General features: G+C 41.6%; 1 protein-coding gene across 3 annotated transcripts in view; it reads left to right on the forward strand.

The window, feature by feature from the left end:
* DTNBP1 (dystrobrevin binding protein 1) overlaps positions 1 to 22,184 on the forward strand; it is a 110,113-nt gene extending 87,929 nt beyond the window's left edge. For 2 of the 3 annotated variants that reach the window (XM_075826610.1, XM_075826611.1), the window contains 3 exons: positions 10,838 to 10,993; positions 13,301 to 13,444; positions 20,857 to 22,184. In XM_075826610.1, the coding sequence (XP_075682725.1) occupies positions 10,838 to 10,993; positions 13,301 to 13,444; positions 20,857 to 21,110 (554 nt within the window). In that variant the 3' untranslated portion in view covers positions 21,111 to 22,184. Of the gene's footprint in view, positions 1 to 10,837; positions 10,994 to 13,300; positions 13,445 to 13,522; positions 13,608 to 20,856 lie in introns of those variants that run through there. The other variant, XM_075826612.1, reaches the window with a different exon arrangement.
* The last annotated feature ends 890 nt before the right edge of the window (positions 22,185 to 23,074 follow it).

The following is a 23,074-nucleotide window of genomic DNA, read 5'->3' on the forward strand; positions in this document are numbered from 1 at the left end:
ACCTTTTGACAAGAGAAACGGTGACACACAGTTGTCAATTTATTTGTACATTTCTAGGCGGAATGGCACAGTGCAGGGTTCTAAGAAAATATGTTACAGAATTGTAAAATAGACCTGTCAGAAGAGATGACCGATCCTCTTTAAACTCTGCCATTTTAGTGTCTTTCATCCAGTTTTTTCTTTTTGTTTTTCAAACTCCATTGAATTTAGATATCATATGAGCTGCAGTATGCCGTGTGATATAAAATAGGTAATGAGTGTAGGAATACACCCATATAAATTAGGGGATGAGAATGGTTCCACAGAAGCCTATTGGTACTGTATTAGGGACCTATTCTGTACAGGAATATTACATTATTGGTTGGCGAGCTTGCGTCCTTTTGGCCAAAATGATCACTAATACCCCAGGTATTTTTCATTACTACGTATATTCGCTTCTCTTGGACACAGCCGGGTCTTTGATGCTGGGAGAGCATGGTGTGTTGTTGTTTGGCATAGCAAGCAGGGTAGCCCGCTCTATGAACTATCAAGGCGTCACAAATAGGCTTCTACCTGGCTATACACGTTGTGCCTCATGACGTACACACTATCCCTCCACGTTTCACACACTTGCACCCCATTATCCATTTATTTCTATTGAGGCACTTCTCATTACTGCCCCCTATATTTCACTTATAGTATTACACTTGCACACACACTATTCATTTATTATTTCTTACTACACATCCCATGCACCACACACACACACCACTCCCCTCAAGACTAGTGGGAGTGGCTATTATTATTTAAAGGCAATGTGTTGCCAGAAAAACATGTTTTTTTTTTTAAATTAAACATTTAGTGTGTGGGTGATTAAACATTGTTCACATTTTTTTTATTTTTTTCACGAGTCAGGAAATATTATAAATTGGATTCAAATTTATAGTATTTACCATTTCTGGTCACTAGATGGAGCCATTCCCAAAAATATGTGGTAAAGCAACCACATAGCTTTTCTGCTGAAAAATTGGGTAAAAAGCCCTCGCTCTAGTGAGCTCTCAGCATCCCCCCCTCCTTTATCCTGGCTAGTGCCGGGATAAACGAGGGGTTTGAACAGTGTAACCTCCTACACTGTGTGTCGCCATTTTTTGAGCTAACACACAGTGTAGTAGGTTTACATACAGTAGTAAACAAACACGAACATACATTGAAATCTCTTACCTGCTCTTGCCGCCGCGACTCCCTCCGGCCCGTCCGCTCCGTCTGCTGCCGCTGGTCCAAGTGCACAAGTCCGGAAGCCGCGACCGGAAGTAGTAATATTACTGTCCGGCCGCGACTTCCGGTCCACAGGAAAATGGCGCCGGACGGCGCCAATTTCGAATTGGACTGTGTGGGAGCGGCGCATGCGCAGTTCCCACACAGACGCCGTACACTGAAGTCAATGGGACGGGAGCCGTCCGCAGTCCCTATGGGACTGTGGCTGCCGTATTCCATGTCTGTATGTGTCGTTAATCGACACAGACAGAAATGGAACAAAAAATGGCAGCCCCCATAGGGAAGAAAAAGTGTAAAAATAAGAAAAAGTAAAACACAAACACACAAATGAATATAAACGTTTTTAATAAAGCACTAACATCTTTAACATATAAAAAAATAATTTGTGATGACACTGTTCCTTTAAAGCACCTGCTCACACTCCTTCATCAGCGTTTCTGGACTGGCTGTGTCCATTTGTAAGTATGGCCTTTTTCGGTGGTTTTTGTATATGTCCCCTTGTTTTTATCTGTTTTGTCTGTGCATCAGGAATATTACAGGTTCGGAATAAGCAAATATAAATGAGGCATTATACAGGAGCTCCCCTTTTCTAACAGAACCACTGCTAAATATTTTACTTTGTGGGTAATCACATTTGACAGGAAAAGCAAGGCCAATCTTAATTGGAGTCAGACAGCTTCAGTGCTCGGCAGTATTAAAATTGTCCAAACAGTCATTACAGTACATCCACCAATTTTCTGAAGATTTCCACTACTTTAATCTGATCATGGAGAAAGAATTCCACAAAATGCATTTTTCTATTTATAGATCATTTAATAATAGATCTTTGGGTTGGCCTGTGAGCGAATTTCTTTTTCCTATTGATATGAAGTTACGGAATCTCTTTGACAGTGTTTCACATCTAATTTGAAGATTACGATCACTTTCTCAACAAGCTTTAAGTCTCCTTTGGCACTGCGCAGGGCAAGGTCAGAGCTTGACATATTAATATATGATTGTATACAGTCATACAATCCCTCAACCGGCAGACAATTCAGATTGAAGCTTAAACAGTCAAATATAATATAATCTGATTAAAAACAGTCCAGTAAAGCACCTGGGGTCTTTTTCATGCTTGCGTGTGCTTAACTCGTAGGTTTTAGGAGTAATAACTTAACATTCAATTTTTTTCTTTTTATTTAAAGCGTACCTAATTTTTCAGGTGGTTTTTCAGAACATGAGGAATAACACCATTTCTGGCTAATATATGACTTGTATTCTGCATTTATTTGCTGTTTTTGTTTCTCTGCAGGCTCTATCGCTAACTCTATCTCTAACATGGCTATCATGTCTCATTATACACTGCACACATAGAAGAGGAGAATCCTTCCCTGCTATCTCGATCATACACACATATATTATATATAATAGCGCACAAAAATGGTGATGGCACACTAATGCCACCTAAGCCGCTAAATATAAATAAAGATGCATTACTGCTAAATCTACTTACAAATAGGGAGGTACTTAGGGCACATTTTGTTCAATGCACATACACCCAGAACTGGGACTAAATATACACATCTAACTTTAATCCATGCCTGCAATTATTGCTACTTCTGCTGCTTTTCCAGCTTCCTGTTGCTAAGTGGTGGAGGCCCATCTTATTGTGCTTTAGGGCCGTATTAGTTCCAGTTACGCCCTGGGTCGAAGCTAAACCTCAAATACATAATTTTCTTATTCATGATTCACATCGTCCTATATTCAGAACAATATTCAATTTAATAGTTAAATGCAACTCGCCACCACTGTATGCAGTCTATGATTTTCTTATTGATACATCTGTCATGTGAGAGTTGCATGAAAAGCTCATGTAGCTCCATGTATATTCATTTGCTTGTTTTGCTGCAGTGTTTATTGTGGTATTTTTGGTGGTTTTTCTCTAGAACTTTAGAAGGCTTTGCCTTTGTGGGGCAGAAACTACCACCACTATCACTGGTTGTGTGTAAAGCATGCCTTATACAAATACTTGTGAGGATTGTCTTCTATAGGCGACCTTTTTTGTTACAAGGGTCATGCCATCAGCTGTAATCTGTGGAAAAACCCAGCAGAACATTTTTCAATTCTCCTGCAGTGCCACTGCAGGGGAAGTGAGGTATTACACAGTTTACTTAAAGAGGCTCTGTCACCAGATTTTGCAACCCCTATCTGCTATTGCAGCAGATAGGCGCTGCAATGTAGATTACAGTAACGTTTTTATTTTTAAAAAACGAGCATTTTTGGTCAAGTTATGACCATTTTTGTAGTTATGCAAATGAGGCTTGCAAAAGTCCAAGTGGGTGTGTTTAAAAGTAAAAGTCCAAGTGGGCGTGTATTATGTGCGTACATCGGGGCGTTTTTAATACTTTTACTAGCTGGGCGCTCTGAAGAGAAGTATCATCCACTTCTCTTCAGAACGCCCAGCTTCTGACAGTGCAGATCTGTGACGTCACTCACAGGTCCTGCATCGTGTCGGCCACATCGGCACCAGAGGCTACAGTTGATTCTGCAGCAGCATCAGCGTTTGCAGGTAAGATCGACTTACCTGCAAACGCTGATGCTGCTGCAGAATCAACTGTAGCCTCTGGTGCCGATGTGGCCGACACGATGCAGGACCTGTGAGTGACGTCACAGATCTGCACTGTCAGAAGCTGGGCGTTCTGAAGAGAAGTGGATGATACTTCTCTTCAGAGCGCCCTGCTAGTAAAAGTATTAAAAACGCCCCGATGTACGCACATAATACACGCCCACTTGGACTTTTACTTTTAAACACACCCACTTGGACTTTTGCAAGCCTCATTTGCATAACTACAAAAATGGTCATAACTTGGCCAAAAATGCTCGTTTTTTAAAAATAAAAACGTTACTGTAATCTACATTGCAGCGCCTATCTGCTGCAATAGCAGATAGGGGTTGCAAAATCTGGTGACAGAGCCTCTTTAAATCAGTGGGCTGTCCGTGTGATGTATGCGCCTGCCTGGTTGTCCAGTGCAAGAGATACTCTTTGTAGCCAATGTAACTTTGTAACCATATTTTTTCCTAATTAAAATCATATACTGAAACATAATTGTTTCTAAATTATTATTTTTTTGTTCATTGTATATATTTTTTTATTCTATGTACTTTACAGAATTATGGGGGCAGCCATCTTGACTGAGCTGCTTTTTACTTCATTTAGAAATATATGAAGTGTGTGTGTGTGTGTGTATATGTATGTATATATATATATATATATATATACACACTACCGTTCAAAAGTTTAGGGTCACTTAGAAATGTCTTTATTTTTGAAAGAAAAGCACAGTTTTTTTTCAATGAAGATAACATTAAATTAATCAGAAATACACTCTATACATTGTTAATGTGCTAAATGACTATTCTAGCTGCAAAACGTCTGGTTTTTAATGCAATATCTACATAGGTGTATAGAGGCCCATTTCCAGCAACCATCACTCCAGTGTTCTAATGGTACATTGTGTTTGCTAACTGTTAGAAGGCTAATGGATGATTAGAAAACACTTGAAAACTCTTGTGCAATTATGTTAGCACCGCTGTAAACAGTTTTGCTGTTTAGAGGAGCTATAAAACTGACCTTCCTTTGAGCTAGTTGAGAATCTGGAGCATTACATTTGTGGGTTCGATTAAACTCTCCAAATGGCTAGAAAAAGAGAGCTTTCATGTGAAACTGGACAGTCTATTCTTGTTCTTAGAAATGAAGGCTATTCCATGCGAGAAATTGCCAAGAAACTGAAGATATCCTACAACGGTGTGTACTACTCCCTTCAGAGGACAGCACAAACAGGCTCTAACCAGAGTAGAAAGAGAAGTGGGAGGCCCCGCTGCACAACTGAGCAACAAGACAAGTACATTAGAGTCTCTAGTTTGAGAAATAGACGCCTCACATGTCCTCAACTGGCAGCTTCATTAAATAGTACCCGCAAAACGCCAGTGTCCACGTCTACAGTGAAGAGGCGACACCGGGATGCTGGCCTTCAGGGCAAAGTGACAAAGAAAAAGCCATATCTGAGACTGGCTAATAAAAGGAAAAGATTAATATGGGCAAAAGCACACAGACATTGGACAGAGGAAGATTGGAAAAAAGTGTTATGGACAGATGAATCGAAGTTTGAGGTGTTTGGATCACACAGAAGAACCTTTTGTGAGACGCAGAACAACTGAAAAGATGCTGGAAGAGTGCCTGATGCCATCTGTCAAGCATGGTGGAGGTAATGTGATGGTCTGGGGTTGCTTTGGTGCTGGTAAAGTGGGAGATTTTTTTTACAAGGTAAAAGGGATTTTTAATAAGGAAGGCTATCACTCCATTTTGCAACGCCATGCCATACCCTGTGGACAGCGCTTGATTGGAGCCAATTTCATCCTACAACAGGACAATGACCCAAAGCACACCTCCAAATTATGCAAGAACTATTTAGGGAAGAAGCAGGCAGCTGGTATTCTATCTGTATTGGAGTGGCCAGCGCAGTCACCAGATCTCAACCCCATAGAGCTGTTGTGGGAGCAGCTTGACCGTATGGTACGCAAGAAGTGTCCATCAAGCCAATCCAACTTGTGTGAGGGCCTTCTGGAAGCATGGGGTGAAATTTCTCCCGATTACCTCAGCAAATTAACAGCTAGAATGTCAAAGGTCTCCAATGCTGTAATTGCTGCAAATGGAGCATTCTTTGACGAAAGCAAAGTCTGAAGGAGAAAATTATTATTTCAAATAAAAATCATTATTTCTAACCTTGTCAATGTATTGACTATATTTTCTAGTCATTTTGCAACTCATTTGATAAATATAAGTGTGAGTTTTCATGGAAAACACAAAATTGTCTGGGTGACCCCAAACTTTTGAACGTGTGTGTGTGTGTGTGTGTGTGTGTGTGTGCATATATATCAGCCACATGGACCATAGGAACCTGTGAACAGGAGTGGACCCATTGACTTCTATGGGAGAGTTTTCTAGGCATGCTCTGTGACCTGTGTAGAGGTCACTGTAGAAGAAAGAATAGGAGGGGAGCAGTGTCCATCACCTATTGTCAATTCTGCATCCTGTTATCTATATAGAGGTGTTACCTGTCATTGTAAACCTGCCTGTGATTATGAGATGACTACTGAGAAGAGATCTCTACGGAACAGGAAGTGTCAGTTTATTGTAGGGTTGCACAATGGATCGAAACTTCGATACTGTGCACTCTCAAACGGTTCAAGACTGTTATTTCATATATTTCGATACCAAGCAGCATTGTAAAACATGAATGTAGTTAGAGGTGGTAGTATGATGTGATGCGGCCAGCGCTGCACTAATGAGTGCCGGCACTGAAGGCAGAGATCATGGCGGCGCACTGCAAAACACCCCATGTTCTGCCTTCAGTGCCTGCGCCGCTGCTCATTAGTGCAACGCCGACCGTATCACCTTATGCTGACCACGCGCACACACTTATTGTCAGTAGCAGGGCAATGGTTGTATTAAATCGATTACATTATCTAAACTGCACGGTGAACGCCATTAACAACCGCCAGAATTGCTGTTTTCTGTTCACTTTTTATCAAATTTTTTTGAAGTTAGGATGATCAGTCACATCTACTCCGAAATGGTACCGATAAAAACTACCAAGTCGTCCCGCAAAAAAAAAGCCCTCATACAGCTGCATCTGTCAAGAAATAAAAGTTATGGCTCTTAAAATATGGCGACACAAAAACAAAGAATTTTTAAAAAAAAAAGTGTTTTTACTGTGTAAAAGTAGGAAAACGTAAAAAAAAAACCTATATAAATTTGGTATCGCCGCAATCTTAACGATCCGCTGAATAAAGTTATTATTTATACCACACGGTAAACGGCGTAAAATTAAGATGCAAAAAAGGGCGAAATTTCTGTGTGTTTTTCCCAGTACCCCACTAAAAAAAGTTAATCAATAAATTATTTGTACCCCAAAATGGTGCGATTATAAAATACAACTGCTGATAGCACCACTAGCGCTCGTCCATGCAGTTTTCCAGCACGGCTCCCTGCCTGATGAAGGTCGCTTAGACCGAAACGTCGCACTCTGCCACTGGCATTAAAAACAAAATAAAAATACCTTTGTTTGAAAATTGGTGTGCCGGATACTTTTTTATACTCCTATTTGGGTTGGGCCCCTATCCGTGCAAAACCCCATCCTTCCACATATCTGGTGCTGTCTGAACCTATACACATACATTCATATCCTGTGATTACATATGTATTCATAATACTGCCCCTATGTACAAGAATAGCACTACTATAATGCTGCCCCCCATGTACAAGAATAGAACTACTATAATGCTGCCCCCCTATGTACAATAATAGAACTACTATAATACTGCCTCATATATATACAAGAATATAACCTGTGTAATACTGCCTCCTATATACAAGACTATAACCTCCATAATACTGCCTCCTATATACAAGAATATAACCTGTATAATACTGCCTCCTATATACAAGAATATAACATGTATAACACTGCCTCCTATATACAAGAATATAACCTGTATAATACTGCCTCCTATATACAAGAATATAACATGTATAACACTGCCTCCTATATACAAGAATATAACCTCTCTAATATTGCTCCTATGTACAAGAATATAACCTCTATAATACTGCCCCCTATGTAAAAGAATAGAACTACTATAATGCTGCCCCCCTATGTACAAGAATATAACTACTATAATACTGCTCCTATGTACAAGAATATATAGCTACTATAATAATGGCCTCTCTGCCAAAGGGGGTAGTATTATAGGAGCTATAGGCTTCAAACAGTAGGATTTTGTTTTACCCACGGCCATTGGCAAAGTTTCTTCCTTTTTTTTAATTTATTTTTTTAATCAAATGTAGTTGCAGATGTGCAAGCTTCTCCTACAAAATGCTTATTATATTCATGTCCATCTTTGCAGACCTACTGTGGTCATTAGTTTGCCCTTATGGAATAAGCCTATAAATACAGTATGTACAGGAGCTAATTAAATCCATTTAGCTAAAAGATTGTCCAGCCACATGTGCAATTCCTCCTCCAGGACACCCGGGACAGGAAATCTTGGCCCATCTTGTCGGGTGTTGCGTATTAGCCAATCTAATGACAACCCAGACATTTTTGGCTTTTCCCACAGACACTGATCTACACTGGCTCTGGTGATATTTTACACTCTGGCCCCTGGTAAAATTAGAAAAAGGAGGATATATATACTTTCATATGCTTTCATTATAGGGGAAAAAGTGGTTACGCTTCCTTTTTAAATCTGTTGTCCTGCGTGGAAACCAATTAAGAAAGTCAGTGTGGCATTATATGCAGGTTAAAAGGCCATTCGCTTTGTCACATGTGAACTCTTTAAAGAGACTGTCACCAGATTTTGCAACTCCTATCTCCTATTGCAGCAGATCGGCGCTGCAATGTAGATTACAGTAACGTTTTTATTTTTAAAAAACAAGCATTTTTGGCCAAGTTATGACCATTTTTGTATTTATGCAAATGAGGCTTGCAAAAGTACAACTGGGCGTGTTGAAAAGTAAAAGTCCAAGTGGGCGTGTATTATGTGCGTACATCGGGGCGTGTTTACTACTTTTACTAGCTGGGCGTTCTGACGAGAAGTATCATCCACTTCTCTTCACAACGCCCAGCTTCTGCCTGATCACGCTGTGACGTCACTCACAGGTCCTGCATCGTGTCAGACGAGCGAGGACACATCGGCACCAGAGGGTACAGATGATTCTGCAGCAGCATCGGCGTTTGCAGGTAAGTCTCTTTTGCAAGCCTCATTTGCATAAATACAAAAATGGTCATAACTTGGCCAAAAATGCTCGTTTTTTAAAAATAAAAACGTTACTGTAATCTACATTGCAGCGCCTATCTGCTGCAATAGCAGATAAGGGTTGCAAAATCTGGTGACAGAGCCTCTTTAAACTCTAACTTACAAGTAGGGAGGGGAAACTCATCGGGGGGAAGGGATTTATTACGACCTTGCGTCTCATACGGCAGTCTAATCTAAAACATGCTGGAGTAAGGTGCTACTAATTTATTAAGACGTGGCAAAAAAAAAAAAGCTGTTCCTCAAGATAAATGATGGGAGCACAGCAAAATATGCCTCAAATGTACATTGCATCAAAGAAAAAAAGAAAAGAGGGGCATCAAATAATATGTGCACGTCTAAAAAAAAAAACCCCACCAATTACCAGAATAGGGGTCCCGTTACTCGCGTTCCTTGTCAATGCATGACCGCAGTAAGGAGGACTTTGAATGGAGTGGTGGTCGAGCATGCACATTGCCACTCCATTCGAAGTCTATGGGACCGACGGAGACAGCCGAGTACACCGATCCTGTGGATAGGTGATAAATGTTGGTCTTGAGATAACCCTTTTAATTGTCTGATTCTTTGGATAAATAACTTTCAAACTAACTTTTCTAATTTCTTAGTCAACCATAGTTACATTCCAGTTTAGGTGAATCTCATTTTCTGGACATAATGACAATTCTTCTGCACTTTTTACATTGTTTGCATTCAATTCTTGCTTTTCTCTTATGCAGTTGAAGAAAACCTTGTTGGTATTGACGTAGTATTAATCATTGTTAATTATAGGGGGCAGCATTGACTGCATGGTGGAGAAGTACAATGTATTTGTTGTAATGTTGGCTGGAGCATGCATGGGACAATTCTATGGCAGTTTTTATGATATATTTTAAGGGAACTCTTTATATCATATCTATACATAAGAACATATCTTCATGTGCCTGGTCTAAAAAAAAAAAAGTGCTCACGTGCTGCTACTGCTTAGTAAATAAGTGGCTTAAAGAATTTTTCACACAAAAAACTCATGACATGTCAGTCGGATAAGTCTTAAACGGTAACATGTCAGAAGTTTTGATTGGTGGGCAGAAGTGCTCATGTGCGCACTGAGCTGCTTTAGTTTCTGTTCGACTTTTTCCGGAAAGCCGATGTAGCGGTGTGCGGACTCATAGACTTTTTATTAAGTCCGTACACCGGTACATTGATTTCCGGAAAAAGTAGAACTCTAAACTAAGCGGCTGAGCGCTCACACGAGAACTTCTGCCGCTTTGTTTTAGTGATTGGTGGGGGTCTCAGTGCTCAGACCCCCCACCAATCAAAACTTCTGACATGTTACTATGACTTGTCAGAAGTTTGTTGAATGTTTAGTTACCCTTTAAAAGTGTTATGAATGGTGGGATCTGGCCATTGTGACCCCCACCGATCTCTTCCCTCTCATCCATGAAGATGTTGCATTACATTAAAGTGACTTGGTGTTAATGAAACCTCATCCTCCTAAAGCTAGCTCACCTTAGTAACTTTTGGGTTCTACAGTGTTAATAATGCTTGTTGCAGTAAACAATTCGGAGCTGTTGTCTCCCCCATATTTGTGTGCAAACTAGAGGGCAGATGATAAAACCCACAAATACTCACAGAAGTGCTACCTAGTGTGTTTGAATGATCATGATGGCACCTTATGTTGTGTTAGAAATTCCAGTTTATGATCTGTCGTAGAATCTCATGTGGATTTCTTCTTTCTCCTTTTGCCCCATAGCTGATCTGGATTCAGAACACACTCAGAGGGTCTTGGACATGGAGTATGCCCAGCAGATGAAGCTAAAGGAACGACAAAAGTTCTTTGAAGAGGCTTTCCAGCTGGACATGGAGCAATACCTCTCTACTGGATACCTGCAAATAGCAGAGAGACGAGGCAAGTGGCAACGCTATATAGAATTTTTATATATATATATATATATATATATATATATATATCATGTCATTGTTTAATATATTGTGTCTCTCCATGAGATAATGGCAAGACATATTTTTTTTTTTATTCTTTATTTAAAGGGAACCTGTCAACAGTTTTGAGTCTTCAAAACTGCTGACTGGGCTATTTACAGGTTGGGAAATACAGCGTAACCATACCTATGTTGCTGGTAGTGCACGTTACATGACTGAGAAATCTCCATTTATGTCTGTGGTGCAGCGTTGCAAGTGCCACAGAGTGTGGGCCTCTTCATGTTTATTGCATAACTGACAACATAGTTACGGTCAGGGCCGACTCCAGGTTTATATGGGCCCTTGGGCGACACAGACTTAGTAGGCCCCTTTGCGGGGGAACTCACGACTGCAGTAAAATGGCAGAAAACGTCACTTTGTGCCCACATATAGATGTTAGACCCTGTTTATGCCCCCATATAGAAGTTGGGCCCCCAGCTTGTATCCCCATAAATTTAGTGCCCTCTGATAGTGCCACACAGCTCCCCCTCCCAGGTAGTGCCACACAGCCCCGCCCTCTCTCCCAGGTAGTGCCACACAGCCCCTCTCCTCCCTGGTAGTGCCACACAGCCCCCTCCTCCCTGTTAGTGCCACACAGCCCCCTCCTCCCTGTTAGTGCCACACAGCCCCCTCCTTCCTGTTAGTGCCACACAGCCCCCTCCTTCCTGGTAGTGCCACACAGCCCCCTCCTTCCTGGTAGTGCCACACAGCCCCCTCCTTCCTGGTAGTGCCACACAGCCCCCTCCTCCCTGGTAGTGCCACACAGCCCCCCTCCCTGTAGGTAGCGCCTTTGGGTTCCCTCTAGGAGTGGAATCCCCAGCCAGAGCATTGCCGACGCTCTGACTGGGGATTCCGCTTCAGGAGAAGCCCCTGACGTCACTGTCCATATATGGACAGTGTTGTCAGGCACAACCCCAGAGCCATAGTCCCGGGCAGAGCACTACTAGCAATCTGCCAAGGACCAGGGGCGTAGCTAAAGGCTCATGGGCCTAGGAGCAGGAATTCAGCTTGGGCCCCCTACTCCTCCCCAATACCACCAGACCCCTGTGCACGCATATGCCCAGCAGCCTTGCCTGACAGACCCCATGAATGCCCCCACAGTATAATGCCCCCATAGCTGCCCTCACAGTATAATGCCCCCCATAGCTGCCACCATGCAGTATAATGCCACCCCATAGCTGACCACCACAGTATAATGCTCCCCATAGCTGACCAATACAGTATAATGCGAACGATAGCTGCCCCCACACAGTTTAATGCCCCCATAGCTGACCACCACAGTATAATGCCCCCCATAGCTGCCCATACAGTATATTGCTCCATACACTAATGCCACATACAGTATAATGCCCCCCATACAGTATAATGCCCTTCATAGCTGCCACATACAGTATAATGCCCCATACAGTAAAATGCCCCCCATAGCTTCCCCATACAGTATAATGCCCCCCATAGCTGCTCCATACAGTATAATGCCCCATACAGTATAATCCCCCCCCCATAGCTGTCCCATACTGCCATGAGCCCCCCTCCCATACCCAGTATAATGCCCCCCCATATGTATGTACCTAATAGTAATTATGTTATTATTTTTCTTACCTATCCCTGCTCCCACGACGGGTGGAGATCCTTCTCCTCCTCTGCACTGTGCTGTGAGTGACTCAGTGCGATGACGTCACAACATCGCACCTGCCTGCGCCGAGCTGCTCGCGGCACAGTGATACCTGAAGCGGGGTTCCAGCATTGTACCTAACTGAATGTACGTCCTGCGGACGCAGATTCAGTTGGAAGAGGGACGCCCGCGGTCAGCGCTGTGTGGCAATGGGGACCGTTGCGACCCCTATAGCTACGCCATTGCCTGGGACACTGCTCTGCTCCTGACAACACTGTCCATATATGGACAGTGATGTCAGGGGCTATCCCAGAGACGGAGTCCCGAAGCAGAGCCGCTTCTAGCGCTCTGCCTGGGACTTCTTCTCTCCTCCTTACATCACTGTCCATATTTGCAGCGTCAGCACCCGGCCCTTGTTACGGTTACACTACACTCCCCCAACCTGTATATAGCGCTGTCAGTAGGTTTGATGGCTCAAAACTGCTGACCGGTTCCCTTTAAAGCAAAGGTTTTTCAATATGCTGGAAATAATGAAACATGATGTCTAATTTGATGTGATTTAAAAGAGTGATTGCTCTTCACACAAGTCCATACATGCAGTATAATCTTGTTGTTTTATTAAAGAACCAATAGGAAGTATGTCTTCTATGGAGGTCAACGTCGACATGTTGGAGCAAATGGACTTGATGGACATGTCTGATCAGGAAGCACTAGACGTCTTCTTAAATTCAGGAGGAGAGGACAACGGCATACTTTCTCCCATGATAGGTACTGGCACATTTCATATCCTCTGTAACTCTCTAAGATTGTGTATTTAGAACTAGTTTTACAGATTATATCTTCCAGGTATGCAGAATGTTGTCTCTCAAACCGGCCGTGCATTTATGGAACGATCTTCCCAATAAACATGCAAGTTTAGATTGCCTGAGAATGGAGGTTTATTACTATAGGGAGAGGTGGATAAACTGCTGCTAAACACCTCAAATGACACTCATCTCCCAGGGAACAAAAGAACTGAACATTTTAACCCTTTCAAGACTAAGACCTTCCGAAGCCTGAATTGTCCACAGCAAAATTTCCCTTTTTGAAATGTAGCAGTGAATATTTTTTTTGATTATTTTATTCTTTGGCCAAATATATTTTTTTGGGGGGCACAGATGGGGCTTTAATGTGGTACCAATACATACATAATGAAAATATTTTATGTAGGGTAAAATAGGTCTAAAAAAATGAATATTTCCTTCGTTCTTCTGGGATTGTGAAAGTGATGACCTTTTGTTAAGGTGGGCTATTAATATTAGATTGGTAGTGGTACAACTCTGCACCTGCCGATCAGCTGTTAGAAGGGGCCATGGTGCTTGTACGAGCTCTGCAGCTACTTCATCATTTACATCGGCTCCATTTATGTTCGTACTTGCACACGCCGTTGCTTTCGTATCGGTTGTGCGAGGTATTGCAGCACTGTCCTATTTACTTGAACGCGCTGTGGCCACTTCAAACCGCTGATCAGCGAGGGTGCCGAAAGTCAGACCCCCACTGATCTCATATTTATGGACAATACTAAGGATAGGCCACCAATTTTGAAATCCTGGACAACCCCTGTAACATAGTTTAACCAGGCCAATTTGTGTCACAAACTAATCCCTGCACTTGCTCATGTATAGCGATACCAAATATGTCCTTTTTGCCCCATTTAAGTCATCGCTATAATTCCTGAGAACAACGGTCTCCATTTTTTCTAGCGCGCCATTGCTAGGGAGACTAAATCTAGTGAAATCTAATTTGATATAACACAGATTCTGCCAGGTGAAATTCGTCCATGTCACAGAAAATAGTTGTGGGTCGGTTGGAGGAGGTATTAACCTCTTCCCGCACCTTGGCGTACATGCACGTCCAGGTGAGCAGTAACTTCGCAGTGCACATGGCTACGGTCGTGTGCATGAGGCCTTAAACATTAGCCCCATGGACCCTGTGGAATTATTGAGGACTGCAGCTAGATCTTTTGGATGTTCTTACAATGATGCTGGCTAAAGCGGTGTGTGAAAATGACCATGCATAGATGAGGCCTAAGCAGACTTTTAGTATATTGTCAGGTTTATGGCTGGTCGCCTAGGATTATGCTTTTTTTTTAAATTTTATTATTATTCTTCATACTATAATAAGAGAGTGTATTGATTTCTAGGTGTTAAATAAAAAGTTTGAATATTGCGATTGTGGCTGAAAAATGAAGAAAAAAAGTATTAATTATTAAAATTAAGGGCACGAGTGACAAAAGTTTTTGATTTTGCTTTTTGAGTAGATCAAACTGAGTTAGGAGCTCTACCAGGGACAGGTATGTGTGAAGTACACTGCTGCAATCAGAGGTCGCAATGACGCCTCTATAGGCATCATCCTCCTGCATGCTTTGGATTCAGTCTCATGCGTATTTCTACACGTAAGACTAAATTTGCTTCAGGCCGATAGCACTGGCAGCTCAATACTGGAGCTAAAATTAGTGCATAATATGAGGTTAGCAAAGATAGTGCTCGACAGCCCCACTGAAATGAATGGAGCGGTAGTCGAGCATGTTCGACCGCTCTGTTCCTATGGGGCTCCCGGGAATTGCAAGGTAAGCCCGTTCTAGTGATCGGTGGGGCTCCCAGCGGTCGGACTACCACTGATGAGATATGTATCACCTATCCTGTTGATAGGTCATAAAATAATGATTATGGGAAAATCCCTTTATCGATGTTAAAAATTTGTATTAAAAGTTTAATGCGAAAGTGTATTAAACGCGTTACTTGACTTTTTCATGTATGTTGTATTATACACATGCTTTATATAGAATAGTGTAGTTGTCCGTATCGAAAAATGCACAGTATCACCCCGTAATATAGATGATTTTGTCAAAATCGATCTAAGTTATCTTTCTATCTATCTCTATGGTCTCATTAAGATGGCCACATTTTAGCAGTCTTATTACGGCCGCAAGTCCTGGCTCAACGGCAGGTCTAATGACTTGAACGAACAGCAGTCTTGGCCTGACCGCAGGTACTGTATAGTCACTATGATGCTGTTAGTTTAGGTCATAAGACTGCTAAAATATGGATTACGGCCATCTGAATGATCTATATTAATTTCTATATAGAAACAAACTCTCTGCTGTGTGTGTGTGTGTGTGTGTGTGTGTGTGTGTGTGTGTGTGTGTGTGTATATAATGTATGTGTATAAACTCAGTGGTAAAAAAAGTCTACACACTTCTGTTAAAGAGGCTTTGTCACCACATTATAAGTGGCCTATCTCCTATATAAGGAGATTGGCGCTATAATGTAGGTGACAGTAATGCTTTTTATTTAATAAAACGATCTGTTTTCACAACTTTATTAGCGATTTTAGATTTATAGTAATGAGTTGCTTAATGCCCAACTGGGCGTATTTTTACTTTAGACCAAGTGGGCGTTGTACAGAGGAGTGTATGACGCTGACCAATCAGCGTCCTGCACTCCTCTCCATTTATTTACTCAGCGCATAGGGATCCTGCTAGATCCTTATGTGCTGTCTTATACTTACACATTAACAATACTGAAGTGTTTAGACAGTGAATAGACATTCCACGGAATGTCTATTCACAATCTCTGCACTTCGTTACTCTGTCTGTGGTAGTTACAGCAGAGGAAGCGTGATCTCGTTGTAACCTGTCATTTACAGCGAGATCTCGCGAGATCACGCTTCCTCTGCTGTAACTACCACAGACAGAGTAACAAAGTGCAGAGATTGTGAATAGACATTCCGTGGAATGTCTATTCACTGTCTAAACACTTCAGTATTGTTAATGTGTAAGTATAAGACAGCACATAAGCATCTAGCAGGATCCCTATGCGCTGAGTAAATGAATGGAGAGCAGTGCTGGACGCTGATTGGTCAGCGGCGTACAGAGGAGTTTATAACGCCCACTTGGTCTAAAGTAAAAATACGCCCAGTTGGGCATTAAGCGACTCATTAGCATAAATCTAAAATCGCTAATAAAGTGGTGAAAACAGATCGTTTTATTAAATAAAAAGCATTACTGTCACCTACATTATAGCGCCGATCTCCATATATAGGAGATAGGACACTTATAATGTGGTGACAGAGCCTCTTTTAAAATGCCAGGTTTTTGCTATGTTACAAAATCAGTCCAAGATTAATCATTTCAGAAGTTTTTCCACCTTTCATTTCACATATATAATCTGTACAATTGTATTGAAAAATAAACTGAAATCTTTTAGGATGGAAAAATAAAAATAAAGAACAAAAATGTGGCTGCATAAATATGCACACCCATAAACTAATACTTTGACTTTATGACAGCATTCAGTCTTTTTGGGTAGAAGTCTATCAGCATGGCACATCTTGACTTGGCAATTGTTGCCCACTCTTCCTTGCAAAAGTGCTCCAAATCTGTCAGATTGCAGGCATCTCTTGTGTACAGCCCTCTTCAGGTCACCCCACAGATTTTCAATGGGATTCAGGTCTGGGCTCTGGCTGGGCAATTCCATAACTTTGATCTTCTTCTGGTGAAGCCATTATTTTGTTGATTTGGGGGTATGCTTTGGGTCGTTGTCGTGCTGAAAGGTGAAATTCCTCTTCATCTTCAGCTTTTTAGCAGAGGCTGCAGGTTTTGTACCAATATTGACTGATATTTGGAGCTGTTCATAATTCCCTTCACCTTGACTAAAGCCCCAGTTCCAGCTGCAGAAAAACAGCTCCAAAGCATAATGCTGCCTCCACCATGCTTTACTGTGGGTATGGTGTTCTTTTGGTAATGTGCAGTGTTGGCTTTGCGACAAACATACCTTATGGAGTTATGGCCAAAAAGTTCAACCTTGGTCTCATCAGACCAGAACACGTTTTCCCACAAGCTTTTGGCAGACTTGATGTAGGTCTTTGCAAAACATAGCCGGGCTTGGATGTTTTTCTTTGTTAGAAAAGGCTTCCGTCTTGCCATCCTACCCCACAGCCCAGACATATAAATGAATACGGGAGATTGTTGTCACATGCACTACACAACCAGTACCTGCCAGAATGTCCTGCAGCTCCTTTAATGTTGCTGTAGACCTCTTGGTAGCCCCCCGGACCAATTTTCGTCTTGTCTTTTCGTCAAGTTTTGAGGGACGTCCTGTTCTTGGTAATGTCACTGTTGTGCCAAATGTAATCCACTTCTTGATGACGTCTTCACTGTGTTCCATGGTATATCTAATGCCTTGGAAATTCTTTGGTACCCTTCTCCTGACTGATGCTTTTCAACAATCAGATCCCTTTGATGTGTTGTAAGCTCTTTACGGATCATGGCTTTTTTGCTGTCACATGCAACAAAGAAAATGTCAGGGAAATCCTAATAGAACAGCTGAACTTTATATGGGGTTACTCAGAATCACTTTAAATAATGGCAGCTGTGTACTGACAACTATTTAACATGAGTTTCATTGTGATTGGCTAATTCTGAACACAACCACATCCCCAATTATAAGAGGGTGTTCACACTTATGCAACCACATTATTGTAGTTTTGTTATTTTTAGTTTTCCCCTCTAAATGATTTGTTTGTTTTTTAATGGAATTGTACAGATTATGGGTCACATTAAAGGTGGAAAAGTTCTGAAATGATTCATCAAACCTGCCATTTTAACAGGGGTGTGTAGACTTTTTATATCGTGTGTGTTTACATATATAACTGGTTCCCGACCGCTGGCTGTATTTTTACGGCCAGCGGTCAGGGTACTTAAAACCCGAGCCATAGATTTTTTACGGCTCTGGTTTTAACTTGCTGCCTGAGCGAATGTCGGGTCTCCGGCTGTCAGTGACTGCCGGTGACCCTGAGGAGAGGATAGAAGCAGCTTTCGCTGCTTCTGTCTTCTCTGATCACTTGTACACAGCGCTCAATGCGTGCTGTGTATAGGAATAGAGGCAGCAGCCGCGCCGCTTTCTCTATTGCTCCCGATGTTCATGTGACTGGTCACATGATCGCCGGGTGCTGTTAGTGACAGACTGCTGCTGGGTCTAACTAGACCCAGCACAGCCCTATTAGTGACAATAGTCACTATAAGAGGGCTGATTTCCCCTGTCACTGGGGCTGCTGTGCAGCCCCAGTGACAGGGGAAAAGCCTGGTGTAAAAAAAAGAAAAAATATCTATAAAGTTCCCCAAAGGTCTTTTTTGACCTTTGAGGGACAGACCATAGTAATAAAAAAATAAAAGTAAAATAAAGTTCAAAAAAAATAAAAATAAATACCCATCCCAAAAAAACGTTCCCCTCCCGCCAATCATTGTCTTAACGCTAGCCCGGACCCAATTACACTAATATAGACATGTAATATCTTAAAATTTACGGTAGACAATGACTATCACAAGTAAAAGGTCTATTTTAGGGTAAAACTATGTTAGCTGAAACTTAAAAAAGCTTATTTTTTTACTATTATTTTCAAACTATAAGAATAAAAATTCTAAAATCGCAAAAAGGGTGTGTATAAAAACGATAAAAAAAGAAACCTGCATTGTCTACGGAAAAAAAACATCGCAAAAATCACGTAGTTAGCCCAACAAGTTATAGCTATTTAACGAACGCGTGCTAAAAATGGCTAAACGGTGTCTGGTCCTGAAGGCTCAAAATAGCCCGATCCTGAACTGGATAATTAGTTACTCATTGCACTTACTCCACAGACATGCTCCTGTGCTTCTCCACCCCAACTTGCTCTGTGGTGTACCTTAGCCATTAGGGTTTGTGTGAGCCCCACCAGTTAATAGCCCTGTATGATTAGTCAATGAGCCCACTACTTAACATGATGCACCAAATTCATAAGAGTGGTGAATAACGTATGATAAATTTGGCGCATCTTACTTTTATCTGCTTAACACTTTTCTCATTCTTACCCCACCTTTGACCAGAATTTTGGGCCACTTTTAAAAAGTGTTTAGTGAAGCGTAAACATCTGGTTTAACAAGAAATGCACCAAACTGCGCAGGATTTTGCCACAATTAATGACACATTCGAGCTACAGACACATTAGTACATCTGCCAGAGTATGTGAGTGTAAACTGGCTTCTGGGTGTATTTCTAAATCATGTTTATTACACCGTAATAATAAGGAACAGTCCACATGTAGCATAAATACTGTGGATTTCCCGCAACGTATTTTGCTGCGGAAAATCCGCAGCATAATATAGTAGCAGAGGTGTGGATGAGATTTCAAGAAATCTCATCCACACACTGCGTACCTGATATGCGGAGATTCCCCACACAAATTGACTTGCGGTGCGGCTTTTTTAAGCCACATCATGTCAATTGTGTTTGCGCAATCACCGCTATTTTGCTGCAGGTTTTCCCCATTGAATTCAATGGGGATCTAAAACCCGCAACAAACGCTGCAAATATCGCAACTCAGAAAAAAGAAACCACCTACTTACCTCTGACATTCCTCAGGCAAGCCTCCTGAGATAACGTTTCATCCAATGTGACCGCCACTGCAGCCAATCACGGGCTGTAGCGGCGATCACATGGGATGAAAGGGCAGGCCAGCTGATTTTACAGTTTTCCACAGTGGACTTTCTGGGCAAAAAACTGCACCACAATTTGGTGCGGTTTTTTGACCGGAATTCCCTGCAGCCACCAAGGTGGATATGCTGTGTATCTTTTACGCAGCGTATCCGCCCCGTGTGAACTCAGTCTAAGGGTGCAGTTACACGCGGCGGAAATCCAAACACCTACAGAAACCACCTCATTAAAATTCATGGAAATTATTTTCAATTGAAGAAATTTCTGCAACAAAATCTGCCGCGTATGACTGCACCCGAAGGCTGAGTTCACACATTGCGGATTTTCATTGCAGATGTTACACTTTGCAATGCAAAAGGGGGAGATCTGCATCAAATCCTTAACAAAATCCGCCTATACTCACTCACTGGAGCAGATTTATCAAAACTGGTGTACAGGAAAAGTGGAGGTGTAGTGTATATAGCTACTAATCAGATATTTTATTTTAAAAAGGTCCTCTAAAAAATTAGATCTAGAATGTGATTGGTTGATATGAGCTCCACTTTTCCTTTGCATCAGTTTTAATACATCTAACCCATGGTCTTTATATGTGCTCTTCATTGCCTGAAAGCAGACCTCATACCTTATTACTGTTTTTTTCTTTGTGTTCCCTCCTCATGTTGAATGCTAAAGGCCCCGACTTTGACAGTTGTCGAACTGAAATAACGCTTCAGGTTCCCAGCCAAGCAGAACTCAGACAAAAACTTTCATCCTTGTCCTCTACCTGCACTGATTCAGCCAGCCAGGAAAACAGTGAAGACGGTGGAGAGTCGCCCATTATCCAATCAGATGATGAGGATGTTCATGAGGACTCTGTACCCGGTGTCAGCCATGTTGCAAAAGCCAGTTCTAATGCGAGTGACGAAAGCGATACCCACACGGCGTGAACGTGAGATCAGTATGGCTGCCATATCCTGGAGTGTTAGCCATCTTGTACTAATCCATCTTTAAGAGCCAAACCCCTCCAGACGCAGTGCAAGTATTTCCCTACTGATTTACACAGAGTATTGTGTATTGGAGTCCTTTTGCGAACAAAATGGTATTAAAATAGTGTTTTTTTATTGCGACTATAGAATAGAGGAGATCGGGTATGCTGCACAGTTACGCAGTTATACTTGTGCGCTTAGTTTTTTTTAAGCAACATATTTATCTCTGAGAAGATGGGACTGAAGTCCTGCATGAACAACCACTGTAATATTGATGCTTATATCTAGATGTTTAGCTAGGCCAAGCATTTTTCATGATATGATTAAAGTATTCTCTGGAAATGCCTGGTATACTAGCAGCAAGGGTAGAGTATAGATTATGTGGGTGACAAGGAAGGCACTGGATTTACAATTAGAGTAGAGACAAACATAGCGGCCGGACCCCAAGGGCAAGCCTACAGACAGTTTTAGCTCAAATTGGTACGTCTTTTAAATGATGATGTCCATTTGTTTCTACGGTAAAAATGAACAGTTTAAACTGCAAAAAACACACCAATTTGCACTAAACCTGCAAACAAGCTCGTTCACTATGTGTGTCTCCACCTTTAGGACTCATGCATATGACCGAATTTGAGATTTATATCACATGGATCCCAAATATAGTGACCATAGAATTTTATTGGCTCTGCTGTACCTCTGTGTTTCACCAATTGTCATACAGAGCACATGGACAGAAAAATTGTGGCATGTAGCAGGAGGTATTCTCTCCTAGAAGTATGGCAGTCCATGTACTGCCGAATGCCTCTGTGTACCCTATATTGTTGTGTACATTGATTCGATTAATGTAAATTTTGGCATCCACCAAGAACCCTGTTTGTTTTGTTTTTTTTCTCCCAAGGAGTCCAAAAATTCTGCACGCCGCCTCTATAAATCCAGTTGAAGTGCTGTCACTGATACATTCATCCATACAGTATTTAACTTCTTCTGTGCCAACTAGTGTGTACTTGCCTTGATTAATTAAATAATTTCATACCATGATGACTGAATTGTTTTACTGCACTTGTAGGTCTGAGCATAGACTGAAAACAAATATTAATAGTTCCAAGGTATGATTTTACATGATATAAATTGTATACAATTGTAAGATTTCAGATGTTTTTAAATTGTATTATTTTTTTCTGAAACTTAAAACGACCATCCAGTTAATTATCTGGTGCCCACCTTTTCAGCCGCAAGCGCTTCTCAAACTAGCCGATGCACACTGTGCTTCTGTAGTCTGAGACACACTCTCTCTTGCTACCCGATCAGCTGCTCATGTAGCAGAGCGGGCTAATCGGAGAGCAGGGTAGGGTGACAGACTACAGAAGCACAGTGTGCAGTGGGTAGTCTGAGAAACGATGCTGCCATCTTGGATGAAAGAAGATCGGGATCGGCGGCACAATAAGCGAAAAGAAGGGCACCAGGTAAATTGATTATGCATTCACTAAGATTATATTTTTATGTAAACCCAGTGGTTCCCTTTAAGTGTTTGTCCAGATTTAGAAAAAATAATCTGCTCTCTCTTCCCAGTAACAGCGCTACTCTTGTTCATGGGCTGTGTCTGTTGTTGCAGCTCAGCCCCATTCGCTTCAATTTGAATATTACTTTCACTATTGAATAGAATTGTGAAATGAGTGTGGATTGAAAAGAACTTTTGCTACGAAACAAAAAAAAATGCCATTAAAAGCGTACCTTCGTTTTCAGATGACTTTTCAGAATAAGCTAGTAAACTATAGGGAAGGAGCAGGCACCGCTAAACAACATAATAAATGGGGTGCAACACAACCGTCAACAACACAGCTTGCTATCCAAAATAGACCACTCAGAAAAGAAGTATGCACACGGGTGTGCATACTTATCTGAGTGGTCGCTTTTTGTATATTAGG

Source organism: Rhinoderma darwinii, chromosome 5 (assembly GCF_050947455.1).
Source record: "Rhinoderma darwinii isolate aRhiDar2 chromosome 5, aRhiDar2.hap1, whole genome shotgun sequence".
Taxonomy (NCBI): domain Eukaryota; kingdom Metazoa; phylum Chordata; class Amphibia; order Anura; family Rhinodermatidae; genus Rhinoderma; species Rhinoderma darwinii.